Source organism: Thunnus thynnus, chromosome 13 (assembly GCF_963924715.1).
Source record: "Thunnus thynnus chromosome 13, fThuThy2.1, whole genome shotgun sequence".
Classification (NCBI taxonomy): domain Eukaryota; kingdom Metazoa; phylum Chordata; class Actinopteri; order Scombriformes; family Scombridae; genus Thunnus; species Thunnus thynnus.
In genome coordinates, this window is record NC_089529.1 from 7,910,828 (window position 1) to 7,924,552 (window position 13,725).

Sequence of the window (13,725 nt, forward strand, 5' to 3'; positions counted from 1 at the left end):
AGCACCAGCTCTCATTGCCATGTCTGTAATCTGTGCTGCAAAGATATGAGAAAAACAGCCTTTCGTTCCCTGAGGTGTTTTTCTGAGCAGATTCTAACCAGAGCTGAACTGGCTTGAATCCTCCCATCCCCTCGGCTCGCTGTAGTCCATTAGGTTTAAAGTCTTGGTAGAAATTAGATTTTTTTAACATTCAGAGGCTGAATCAGTTTATGAAAGGAATCATGTTGACTTCACCTCGAATGCTGGTGTTTGTAGCCACACTTTAGTTGCTCTTGTTCCTTCAAAAATACCTCTGCAATTTGCCACACTCATTGTTAAGTTCAAACCACCGAATAACACAACAATAAAGATGAGCTCAAGGAAAGTGTTCTCAGTAGAGTTACACAAGTGCAATTCTTTCAGCAGCTTTCAACACACTTTCTGCTTCCTAGAAAAACAGGCTGAGCGCCATCTAATAAAGTGGTGTCAGTGGTGGTTTAGTCTCCAAACACAACTGAAGTCTGACAGATCTCTGTGACTCGGTGGCTCACCTCCTGAGAGCTGCATGAGCAAACAGCTTCACCGCAGAGGTTAAATCTCTCAAAAGGAAAGTGAGTGTGGCTCAGTTGTAAGCTATGTATGCATTCTTTGAGTAATTACCAGCCACCCCACTGAAGCAACCTTTTGTCTATAGCTCTGCAGTAATCAGTGCTTCAGCACTATATCTAGTCTTCTGAGGTGGTTGAACTCTATTATATTACCAGATAATTACTGTGAATTGTCTTGTTGTTACTAGCGTATGCCAGTCCCCAGCCCTCACCTTGTTATTTCATCCTTTTATGTTAAAGTGCTACCATAAGCTTTAAGTCCCCCAGTGGGGAAATAACGAAAAAGTGATTTGATTGAGTGTGACAGATAAAAGGTTTCTGCAACAGTTTTGACGAAGAGAATTTAAGATCAAATGAATATGTAATCAAAAGTATGGGCTGGCAGATTTTCATTTTAATTCTGCGCTTATTAAAGTTGACTCTGGACTATAGCCCAAACCAGAATGGAAATAAGACTTTCACCTCTGGCACACCTCTTCATATTATCTTTTTAAATATGCTGAATAGTGTCATTTTTCTTGATGGACCCAAATAATGCAAGCTGAATCCAAAATGACAGACACTGGAGAAGAGCGCAGATTGTTACCATATGAAAACACACAAAAAAAGAATGCCAGTATGTGTCAACAGAAAAGAGGGAAGGCAATTTCATTTACTACAGATTTTATGCATTAAGAGTTTATATTTCAAAGGTGGGAGTTTCATCCCATGAAAAACTAATTTTGCTTCACTGCTTGCAGTTTCCTCCATCAAAATAGAATTTGTTGTGTCTGCAAACGCTGTCGAACTGCATACAACCCTGGTGTGTTTCTCTTAGGACTAAATCTTTTGTCTGTTTAAACTCACAGCATTTGATTGCATTTATACAATACTGTATAGTTCTGTCTGGACTGCAGAGGATATATGGTGTACCTGTGCTGGAACTGATGGTTTCTTTGCCAATAACGTGTCCCAGTAAGTCATACTGGTTCAGCCTGGAGCCATCCTCCGCCACAGCGACAGACCTCTCGTCTCCCTGGGTCCAAAGGTAGATCACCTCGTTATTGGTATAAGCATCTGGGTGACAGTGGAGACGAAGCAGTGGAGAACATGGGTTAGAGTCAACATATGAGGCAACTTTTTATGTTTATTCCTACAATTCCTATCTACTCACACTTGAGAACAGATGATTGAACATTTGCTATGCCAACAAAGTTGCTGTAGAAAAGGTTACTATAGACTTCAGGGAATAAGGAAATGAGATGAGCACATTCTAAGACAATTTTGACTCTTAGTTATACACAGTATCAACCCAATATCGATAAGCCTGATAGATTTTTGAAGTTGATACTAATAAAGTGTTCAAAAAAAATCAGCTGATATTCACTTTTTAGCCATATTATTACTCTGGCTCTAGGAATGGCAATGTCAGTTGGTTGAGATATTTCAGTCTCAACAACTAGTGGATGGATTGCCATGAAATTTTGTGAAGACATTCATGGTCCCCAGATCCTCATGACTTTGGTGATCACCTGACTTTTCTTCTAGCACCAGCAGCAGGTCAAATTTCTTGTCACTTAACAGCCAACATACACCGATCAGCCATTACATTAAAACCACCTGCCTAATATTGTGTAGGTCCCCTTTGTGCCACCAAAACAGCTTTGACTCATTGATGCATGGACTCCAAAAGACCTCTGAAGGTGTCCTGTGGTATCTGGTACCAAGACATTAGCAGCAGATCCTTTAAGGGTGAAGTGGGGCTGCCATGGATCTGACTTGTTTTTCCAGCACATACCACAGATGCTCAATCAGATTGAGATCTGGGGAATTTGGAGGCCAAAGCAACACCTTGAACTCTTTGTCATGTTCCTCAAACCATTCCTGAACAATTTTTGCAGTGTGGCAGGGTGCATTATCCTGCTGAAAGAGGCCACTGCCATCAGGGAATACCATTGCCATCAAGGGGTGTACTTGGTCTGCGACAATGTTTAGGTAGGTGGTACATGTCAAAGTAACATCTACATGAATGCCAGGACCCAAGGTTTCCCAGCAGAACATTGCTCAGAGCATCACACTGCCTCCGCCAGCTTGCCTTCTTCCCATACTGCATCTTGGTGCCATCTCTTCCCCAGGTAAAAGATGCACACACACCCGGTCGTCCGAATGTTGTAAAAGAAAATTTTATTCATCAGACCAGGCCACCTTCTTCCATTGCTCAGTTCTGACGCTCACATGCCCATTGTAGGCGTTTTCGGCAGTGGACAGGGATCAGCATGAGCACTCTGACTTGTCTGCAGCTACACAGCCCCAAACGCAGCAAGCTGTGATGCATTGTGTGTTCTGACACATGTCTATCGTAGCCAGCATTAATGGGCTAGCCTTTGGTTTCCATGTGCATCAATGAGCCTTGGGCACCCACCACCCTGTCACAGGTTCAACGGTTGTCTTTCCTTGGACCACTTTTGGTAGGTACTGACCATTGCATACTGGGAAGACCCCACAAGACCTGCCATTTTGGAGATGCTCTGACCCAGTCATCTAGTCATCGAGATTTGGCCCTTGTCAAATTCGCTCAGATCCTTATGCTTGCCCATTTATCCTGCTTCAAACACATCAACTTCAACAACTGACTGTTCACTTGCTGCCTAATATATCCCACTCCTTGACAGGTACCATTGTAACATGATAATCATTGTTATTCACTTCACCTGTCATTGGTTTTAATCTTTTGGCTGATTGGTGTTTATGCCGATACTGATCATTCTTGGTCAATATTGGCCCAGACAATTTATCAATCTAGCACTAACGAACAGTAGAGTGATATTCCCCTGTTTAATTGTGTTTAAAGTTGTGTCCACATGCTAGAAACATGAACATGTTTTATAATTTAGTGTGTTGAATGTTATACTTCCTTGCTCATCTTTATTAAGGGAACTCTCATTTCAAGTCAGTGTTTACTTTTGCTATGTTGCAAACCCATCCTCCCCCCAAACAAACAGACCTCTAAGCATGAAAGTTATCCTCTAGTATTATATTTCTATAGTTGAGTGCAGTTTGAGACTTGAAGTTTTTCTAGGACAGGAAAGGCGCCCAACACCTGCAGAGAACAATCCTGACTCTGACCATCTGGACTGACTTACAACTGCCAAACTTCAGAGGACAGGCGTGTGCATCCATCGGGAAATCCTCCAGGTGCATTGGGCACTCGGCATGAATGGTCAACCTGAGGGGGTCAGAGGGAGAGAAAATACTCCACCAGTCAGGCTGCAATATGCTTGAGGTGGCCGTTGTGAACACATCATGACATCATGACACAAAATGCAGGTTGTATTTTCATCGACACATAATTTATTCTGCTCAAGGTCTGTTTACATGAACCTCTTGTACCCGATGACTGAGATTAATCACTGCAATAATTAAACCAGTTAAATATTCTTGTCAACCTGAGATATGCCCACAGATAGTGTAGAGTACAGGCATTTTAAAACTGCATTATGGAAGTTTGAAGAAAAACTAGAGGATGAACAGACTCTACCCTCTCTCTCTTCCCTCTTGTACTCCTGTAATGAGTGCGCAGCTGACTGACAACAACAAAAATAATCTATCTCTTGCACCAGAGTTTATTTCGTTTGGTCAGATGGCTGAGTTACAAAGTGCACTCTGCGAGTAAATGGCGAAATTGGGCATATTATCTCACTCATACTCATACTGTTTATTCAACATGGGTATTACATTAGCTGAGTTCAAACGAAACGGCAACCCATAAAACCATCCTACAGTGGACTGAGTTACTAATAAATGGACCACAAAATGGGTTATTGTGACTCAATTACAACATTTACAGTCCATGCGTCACTTCAAAACTGGACTATTTGAGCAACTGAGCAAGTCATTTGTAAAGCATGTCAGCTGTACTAAATGTGGCTTGATACACAATTAGTTTCATACTTTTATTAGTTATTGTTAATATTGTATGCCTTGGGAGTGTATACCGATTTTACATGTAAACTATTATTATATAATGAGCATGATTGAAAGTAAAATATAAAGTTAAAAAAAAAAAAAAAAAGTTAAACAATGAGAATGTATAATTCCCAGTTTCATATTACAGAATGTTCCACATGTGAAGTTTTCACACTAGTAATAACAGCAGCAACATCAGGGACCACTTGTACAGACAAACTTATTGTTTCTACTTAGCTCCTTCTGTTGCCCTCGCAACAACTGTGTGCCTCCTGTCTTCCACCTACTTGGCTGCTGAAAAGTGGCTCACTAACTACGCATCATACAGCATTTAAACTGGCAACTAATTGACGAAATTCATCTAATTTCTAAGCTGTACTGACATTCTGACAGAAACAAAGGCAAAAAAGAGAAAAACCAAACAGATATTAGAATTACTTTGATCACAGATCACAGAATTTGTCTTTGTACAATGTCAGAACTTCATATTTAGTATAAGGGGAACCAGACTACAGAGTCTAAAGATGTGTTAGCGCTTTGTGAGGCTGTATTCTGGCACAACTGCTTTGAGCCAATGTTAGCATGAGGACATGCTGATGCTTAGCACGTATAACGTTAACCATGTTCACCATCTTACTCATTTGCTAATCAGCAGTAAACACCAAGCACAGCTGAGGTTAATGGGAATGTAGTTTAGTTAGTCTTGCAGGTATTTAGTCATAAACCAAAGCATTGGACAAATGGAAATGTGATGATGGCGCTACAGGAAAAGTCAGAGATCACCAAAGTTACTACAATACATCCTAAAGGGGTACATGAATGTCTGAACAAAATTTCATGGCAATCCATTCAATAGTTGTTGAGATATTTCTCACAAAACCACATATGTCAACCTGATGGTAGCGCTAGAGGAAAGGTCAGGGGAATCTGAGATTCATCCTCTGGGTAACATGGATATCTGTACCAAATTTAGTAGCAGTCCATCTAACAATTGGATATTACTCTCTGCACCAAAGCGGTTGGCTGACTGACCACACGTCCAACATTGCTATCCCAAGACCCATTCTGCTAGCATGCCTAAAAAGCAAGACTGACTAGATTATACAGTGCAAGCAAAAGCTTTGTTTTCATTATCTAAATATAACACATGCAGCATTGCACACACTTTCATCACTCTGAAATGGCTATCTACAAATATGGGTGTACAGTTGTTTTTGTTTTGGTGGTTCATAAGCTGTTCCCATTCAGGTATTTAAAAGTAACTAAATTATTGCAAAAAGTACACACTACTTCCTTTTGATGAGGATATTTTAAACTTTTCATGAATTAATATTCTCTGTCAGGGGAACCAAATTGCTTTAGTAACCACATAGAGTTTGATTTAAATTTAAGTGAGCTGAGAGTGAGTGATAAAATGCTTTCACACAAAAACAGGACTGCAGCAGCACTGGCAGATAATACCAGCTCTCTCAATTCAAAAAATAATGACGAAATCCTGCAGAACAGGAGGCCCTCACAGCATTTGTCAGTTCAGATGCTGTAGACGTGCTGATTACATGGATTTAAGCGGTTGTTTAGTGAGGAATGCCAATCAACACAGCTGAGACACCTCACACTCAACTTCCAATAAAAATATGGATTTATTTTCTAAATCCTAATACCTGAAAAGTATGCTCAAGCAAATTTTAAAGTTATCAGTCTTTCCTTTTGAGAATTATAGTCCATGAAGGTAAGGTAGCCCATGAACTGAACACCTATATAAAATTCTTAATAATACTGGTTAGCATTAGGATTTCTTATCGCATTTTGTATAGTGCCAGTTTAAAAAAGGCAGCGTTTCCCCTATATTCATTATGCAGTGGTGCACTGCCACTGCAAAATTATGAGCGCAGCTGCTAAAATTTCATACGATTATTAATATCAATGGGCTACTAATGCTTTTCACTGACACACTGTGCGAGCACGATAACACAGGGTGTTATCGTGAAATTGTTTTGAGTCATCCTCCCTCTCCTCATTCATAAAGGACATCTACGTGAAAGGTACTGTTATAAGAATAGCGTAGCTCCATTAAGGAATAGGGCAGTGCGTTGTGTGTGTGTGTGTGTGTGTGTGTGTGTGTGTGTGTAGTGAGTGTGTAGTTGAGCGAGTGGCAGAAAAGTGATGGTGAATGCGAGCGGAGCAGAAGGAGGAAAAGGATAGCAGTAAGTTGTTCAATATGGCAGTAGATGTACAGTACAGACTACAGTGTGTTACTAAATGCTGCAGCTTGTCAAGACCAACAAAAAACTCGTCTATTGAAGGGGGTTAGCCCTGAAGTTAGCAACAATGTGTGACCAGCCTAACCTGACCAGGCTCACTTAAAGTGGACTGACCTTTTAAGGTCGACCAGCAATTCTCATGTTATTGTCAATCTCAGTTGCTCTTAAACTGAGAATGGAGAAATGTCTGGCTGCTTACTGTCTTCGAGTTTTTGATCAGTCACCCCAAGGCAGTCAACCTAGGGGAAACACTGAAAGGAATGACCTGAAAGATTTTTTTTTTTAAGCTCTTAATACCACAAGTAAACCAGAGGATCTGAATCAACCCTGGTCCAAATGCAACACAAAAGATAGAGACCCAAGTTGAGTTTTGTATTGTAGCTTGAAATTGAATAGAAATGTTGCTTCAATCTGGATATAGGATGACTTTTTGCTTTTGTCTGACAGATGTTGATCATACTGCTTCATACAATCTATTCATCATCTTACTGCACATTAACTTGTTTATGTATAGTAAACAAGGCAGTCCTTACAATACTCCATTACAGCTCAGATGTCTTTCTTGGCCTTGGCAGAACTGCCACCACATCAAATCTACTCATGTGGGACCACAAAATATAATTCTTTCTATTTATTTATTTTCACCCATGAAAATCAATACTGACCTTGTGGACGAGCCACATGAAGATATTTCTTTTCAAGTGATTTAAAAGCTGTGATGCAAAGCTGCAGGGAAGGCTGATTGATTGACAGATTCAATGATTAGAGGGTTTAAACCAATGAATTATATTCTCTCTGTTCCTGTAGATAATAGCACTCACTGACTGTGACTGTCTTAGTCACTGAGTCCATTTACAGTGCACTTTACAGGCACGAAATACACAGAATGTCAGTTCTTTGATCAAGTGAATATTATTCACTGATCTGTCGGTGTGTGAAACTGTGACTGTCAGACAGATGAAATTATCAGAAATGATTCAGGTACAGTAGCTGCTGCATCAGCTCTCACAAACTTTTTATTTTTGATCCCTTGACTTTTCATGGAGCGCTGGCTTTAAATGAAATGTCTTTATTGGATGGACTGTCATGAAATTTGGTCCTCACATTTATGCCCCCCTCAGGATGAAGAATTTTGGTGATTCTCTGACTTCCCGCTAGTGACATTATTAGGTCTGGGGGTGCAACTAATTATTTTCGTTATCAATTGAACTGATGTCAGTGAATAGGCAAACATATCCAACGCAATTTCCCAGAGATCAAGGTGACAGTCCAAAACCCATTGATTTTTAGTTTACTATCACATAAGACTTAAAAACCAGAAAATATTCAGTTTAGAACTTGGAAGTTGGAAGACTTTTTGACATTTTAACTAAACATAATGGCTTAAACGGTTAATAGAAATGAAAAATGTTTCAGATTAATTTTCTGTTGATCGACTAATTGTTTAGCTCTAATAAGGTAAAAACTTTAATTTGTCCAATACTTTGGTTTATTAACAAATACCTGCAAAACTAACAGCATCCCCTCAGGGAGTTAAACTTGAACCAAGCCTGCTAACACACTAAACTAATGGTGGTGAGCATGGTGAACATCATACCTGCTAAACATCAGCATGTTACCATTGTCATTATGAGCATGTTTAGAATTTGGCTCAAAGCACTGCTATCCCCAAGTACAGCATCACAGAGCCACTAGCATGGCTGCAGACTCTGTCTTGTTAAAGTACAATATTAAACACAAAAGTGTCAGTGTTGACTGCGGGGTGATTTCAAAAGCGGCTCACCTCATAGTGTAGAGAAGGGTGCCGTTGTCAACTAGTCGTAGCAGTTTGTTCGGAGTTGTCATGTTGTGGGCCACAGATTTCTTTCCATTGTGGAAAAAGGTATCAGGTGTCCAGATCTTACTGGCCAGGAGGTTGTTGAGGGGTAAAACTTGCATGGGCCCGTCAAACTTCAGCCTCTCATCCCTCCAACTCTGACGGAAGAAGACATCGATGGTGTACTCCTGATGAGAAGAGAGCGAGAGGGATTAGTTGGGAAGGAAACAGTGTACAGAGTTGGGAAACGATATGTAATATTTATCAGAAATAGATGGCACTCTTTATACTGAGGAAATTACTTGCAGTATATAACATTAACCTTTTAACACTCACTGATCCACCCGACGGACAAATAATAAAAGAAAATATAAAATCAAGAAAATCCAACTGATTCAAATAAGATATTTGTGCATATTTGACAAAAACGATTGATAATAAACTGATACTATCAGATTTGTAGTGGAACCATCACTTGTGGCAACTGTAAATGTAAAATTATTATCAATCATCTTGTTTAAAAAGATACACGTGCCATGCTTTGCCATCTGTCAACCACAAGTTAAAAAAAAAAAAAAACTATAAGAAACAGCTTTAAAAGGAAAAACTGTCCAACATCCTCTCTATCAAACATGGTGCTCACACAAGTATACATGTCAGCCATACCAGTAATTGAAAAAAATATCTCTTCTGTAACATGTAATTACTACTCTGCTAACAATATTGTTTCAAACTTTATGTCTAAGAATTGGCTGAGACACAAATTAGCTTCAGCTTGAAACTTCATAATACATCTGTTTCATGTTTTATTAATATGCAACAATGTGTTTGTGTTGTCACTAACGCATGTAAATGTAAATGAAATAAAAATGAATGCAGGAAGTAGCCAGTCAAAAGGAATTTACTTCACATTATTCGTTCAATAGGACTTGGTGTCCTAGCAACAGTCTTCCCTCATCAGTTGCGTGCAGCGGCTGTGCAGACTGAGTGCAGCTGTCTTCACAGAGTGAGATAGAAATGAGCTGTTTGTATCATTTGACTGTAACATGCAACAGTCCACGTTATTGGTGATCAATAATTGTGCTTTCGTTTTGTACAGTGAAAGGGCATTCGTAGCTCACCTGTGAGCTGTAACTGCTCATTTCTCAGTTGCTTTAAAAACAGGAAGCCATCACCCTCAAAAGGGGAGATGTACAGCTTCCACTCAGCACATCAACAGGGATGAACAGTGCAGGATTGATGCCTGTTAATTGATATGATTGACCTCCTGACGGCCGGCAATCCTGCTATAAAACATCATCTGGCCTCACAACAGTGCTCTTAATAAAGCCCACAGAGAGCATTATAGATGGATAACAGCAAGAAAAAAAGAGGGAATGTGACAAACACGTTTGCCTCAAACCCTTTCTTCTTTTTTATTGAGCTTTGTTTCTAATTTAATTGCAGTCTCTGTTCAGTACTGTTTGTGTCTACCATCTCTTTATATCTAATAAAAAACAGGGTTCAAAATAATTTATCTATTTTTACACTAATTCTATCACATTGAGTTTAGTCATGAATTATGTGCCCCTTGCGGATAACAAAGGACTCCCCAGGTCACGAGTAAGACTGATGAACATACACACATGGACACCAAGACGCACACTACGCTGATTTATTCTGTGTCCTGCGCATCTTGCACCAAAACTTTCCGGCAACAATCCATGAAAGTTTGGCACAGAAAAACTGAGGACCACTTACATCTCCATTACCGCAGTTATACACGTAAATGCACTTTTTTCTTCTTGTCTTCTTTTTTGACATCCAACAGCATTGCCAAATCTCATCCAAATCATTGTAAAACGTCAGGTGATGAATAGACAATGGTGTGTTTGGCTCAGCTGGGCAAAGCCCTCATTTGTTTGCTTCTTTTGAGCAGAAATCTTCTGTAAACACAGGGAATTAATTTGAAAATTGACTACGTTTTTCCTCATTCCTGTCTTTCAATCTCCACACAGAGCCAAATGGCACAATCAGTTCAAATGCCAGCTGGTGTTCCTCCAGGGACTGAGTGATTGATTTCTCCTTGACACAGGGACAGAGTAGAGCCTCTACTCAACAGCACTTTTCAAATGTGTCTTTTATAGCAGGATCATGAATGGATTTACTGTAGTAAACAACTGTAATCTAAATGGCATTTTAAAACACATTTGTGGCATCTGAATGACAGTTTTACAAATATATTCATGAATACAGAATTACTCTTCAGATATACAACACATATCCTTTTTTTTTTTTTTTTAAACCTATATATTATTTTTGGCATCTTGCCTTTATTAGAAAGCACAGTGAGGAGCTGCAGGATATGTGGGGAGAGAGAAACGGGGGGCGACATGTTGCAACAGTCAGTTAAACTTTTATTCATATCATATTAATAATTTAAGCTTACACACTAAATAGATTTGAACCTGGACCTGTTTGGATTATGCAGATAGTGATAAAGAGTACTGAATTTATAATCAATGTTGCACATCTGTTGCTGCTATTTAAAATTAAGTATCAGATTGTCCCCAATAATAAAGGACTCTGATTGGGATCAGGGCCAAAAAAACTGATCAGGACATCCCCAGATAAAAATGGAAATTAGAATGAATGATGATTTGATTATGCGGCGTAGTTCTCTGGTGCTGCAATTAATGATTGTTTTGTTTTGTTTTGTTTTGTTTTTTATCAATTCATACAGTATGTTGATGATTTTTTTGATTATTTAGTCTCTGCCCATCACAACTTTCCAGAGCACAAGGTGATGTCTTCAAATTGTTTATTTTGTCCAACCAGAAGTCCAAAACCATATAAATGAAACTGAGAATGATATAAAACAGAGAAAAGCAGCAAATCCTCACATTTCAAAAGCTAAAACAATTTTTGTCTCATTTCTGATTCATTTTCTGATGAATCTGCTCCTGTAGAAATGTTAGAATAAATGTCCTTCATACAGAAACTTGGTTTACTTTTGGTTTACCTTGAAAAAACTAAGAAGGTTGAAGGTGCAGTCTTTTGTGCTGTTTCTAGACACACATCCAGTATGCTTCACATGAGCTTGAAAGTGCACAGTCTCAAGCACAATTTCAGCATCTACTCCACAGAGCTGAGGAAGTTTTAAGGGGTCAAATCAGGCTACATTTAAGCAAGTCACCTTGATTGTTGCATATATACAACAACTAATATTGTATGGTTGGGTTTCCAACTGTCACTGTTTTATATGCCATAACTAAATGGGTCTCTAATGTTTCATGTTGACATTAATTACTGAACACTTTCAGTAAATACTATAGGATTGTCACAGCAGGAAGAGAACGCACAGACAGATAAATAAAGACAAGAGGAAGAACAAGCTTGTCACGCACACAAAGAAATGTCTCCTTTGCTCATATGTGAGAGTGAGTCTCAGGGGAGGGGGAGTGGTAGAGAGAACCGTCCAATAGTGGGGCAGAAATGGAGAGAAAATGATGAGAATGAAAGGAAATGAGGAAAGGCTGATAAGGTGGCAGTTAAGGTAGGATGTACAGTAGACTGGGCTAAATGAGTCTAGACGTTAAAAAAACGACCATGTCTGGTTCCCTGATAATGGCAGAAAGGTTGTGTCTAATATCTGATAGAATATTAATGCAGCCTTTTATCTTGAATTAATGAGTTCATTAAATTCTAAACATTTAGATTTTAATAATGTCATCAGGTTTTAGTTTTAATTTGGCTTCATGAACAGATTTGGACTTTTTTTTTTAATGGCTTACTTCAGTCTCCTGTGGATTTAAGGTCCAACCACTTTTTCTTTTTATTTCAGTGAATCATTTCGTTCACTGCTACATATCTGGCATTTTAAAAGCCCAACAATCTTTTTCTTTTTTCAAATAAATTACAAAATAACAATGAATCTTTCATCTCTGAAGGAAAATTACCTATGCACGCTGCTCTGTCAAAGAAATTGCTGAATATTTTGCACCGTATTTATTGCCCAATGTTCTTACTTGGTAAAAACATAACACACACACTGTGTTTATCTACATTAACTGACTCGTTTGACAGGATTGATTTAGTGTCCCTGACAAGATATTGTATTTTGCAAGAGAGCCATTTCCACAATTTCTTGAGCAGAAATGTTATGTGTGATATATGTGATGATGTCTTATTTTTGACAGCTCACAGCAGGCCAGAGATAACTCTTTGATTAGCTGGTGTGGTAATGACACAGACTACTTCCTGGAGGAAGCATATCTATTAGAACTGGCTCTTCTGAACTTCACACTCTGGGCATTGTAATGATTAGTCAAAGACTTGATTAATGCCTTAATTACAAGTCCTTCTTTGCTCTCCCGTTGTCAATTATTCTCTCTCGCTTTGCTTTTTGCGTACAGTTCACCTTTCCCTGTTGGGAGTGTAACCTGTGCGAGACTTGCAATGAGCTGTGAATCCCATACCAACTCCAATTATCTTCAGTGTTCACCAGCGTCTGCTGCTGTGAGGCGCAAACACGTTTTAGCACTTCATTATGCCACACTTCAGACATCAACATTTTGTTCCACAGATATAATCGACGTAGAATCAGATAGCAGCAAACAAATGAAGGATATGTTGCACTGAACATGCAATAATTTAAGCGAGTATAAACATAATGCATTTTTAAGATCAAAGACACATTATTAAATTATGGTTATTTTGAGCTCCTCTCAAGTAAATGAGCATAAGTGGCTCACATTCAAGAAGAACAATGTCCATGTGCAACCATATCTTCTAAAAATTAACTTTTATTTACTAATTGATTTTTGCCTCAGATATAATGAAGGAAACATGATTGCTGTGTGGTTGATGTTCACCAAGTACTACATTATTGGTCAGGATCGATGGTTGCTGTACAGAGCATAGGATTTGATTATGGAGACCAGGATTCACCAATGATCTTTCAACAATCATATCACAATCTTAGTCAACACCACTTGGCCACAAAATGTAAAATATCTATAGTATTAAAACAGCAGCAGCAGCAGCACACCTTGAGAAGAAATACTCCTTATTTTCAAGGTAGCCCTCATATATAGTCAAAGAATAGATTATGTAAGTGTACTAAAATAGATTTTAG

General features: G+C 38.8%; 1 protein-coding gene and 1 long non-coding RNA gene across 5 annotated transcripts in view; one reads left to right on the forward strand and one right to left on the reverse strand.

The window, feature by feature from the left end:
• LOC137195339 (uncharacterized) overlaps window positions 1-13,725 on the forward strand; it is a 67,117-nt gene that overhangs the window by 21,032 nt on the left and 32,360 nt on the right. The window lies entirely within an intron of this gene.
• The window catches only part of gabra3 (gamma-aminobutyric acid type A receptor subunit alpha3), a 98,016-nt gene that overhangs the window by 16,102 nt on the left and 68,189 nt on the right, over window positions 1-13,725 (reverse strand). Inside the window, exons 5-7 of the mRNA XM_067607606.1 lie at window positions 8,577-8,797; window positions 3,710-3,792; window positions 1,500-1,643 (exon numbers count right to left, since the gene is read on the reverse strand). Coding sequence (XP_067463707.1) covers window positions 1,500-1,643; window positions 3,710-3,792; window positions 8,577-8,797 — 448 coding nt within the window. The remainder of the gene's footprint in view (window positions 1-1,499; window positions 1,644-3,709; window positions 3,793-8,576; window positions 8,798-13,725) is intronic.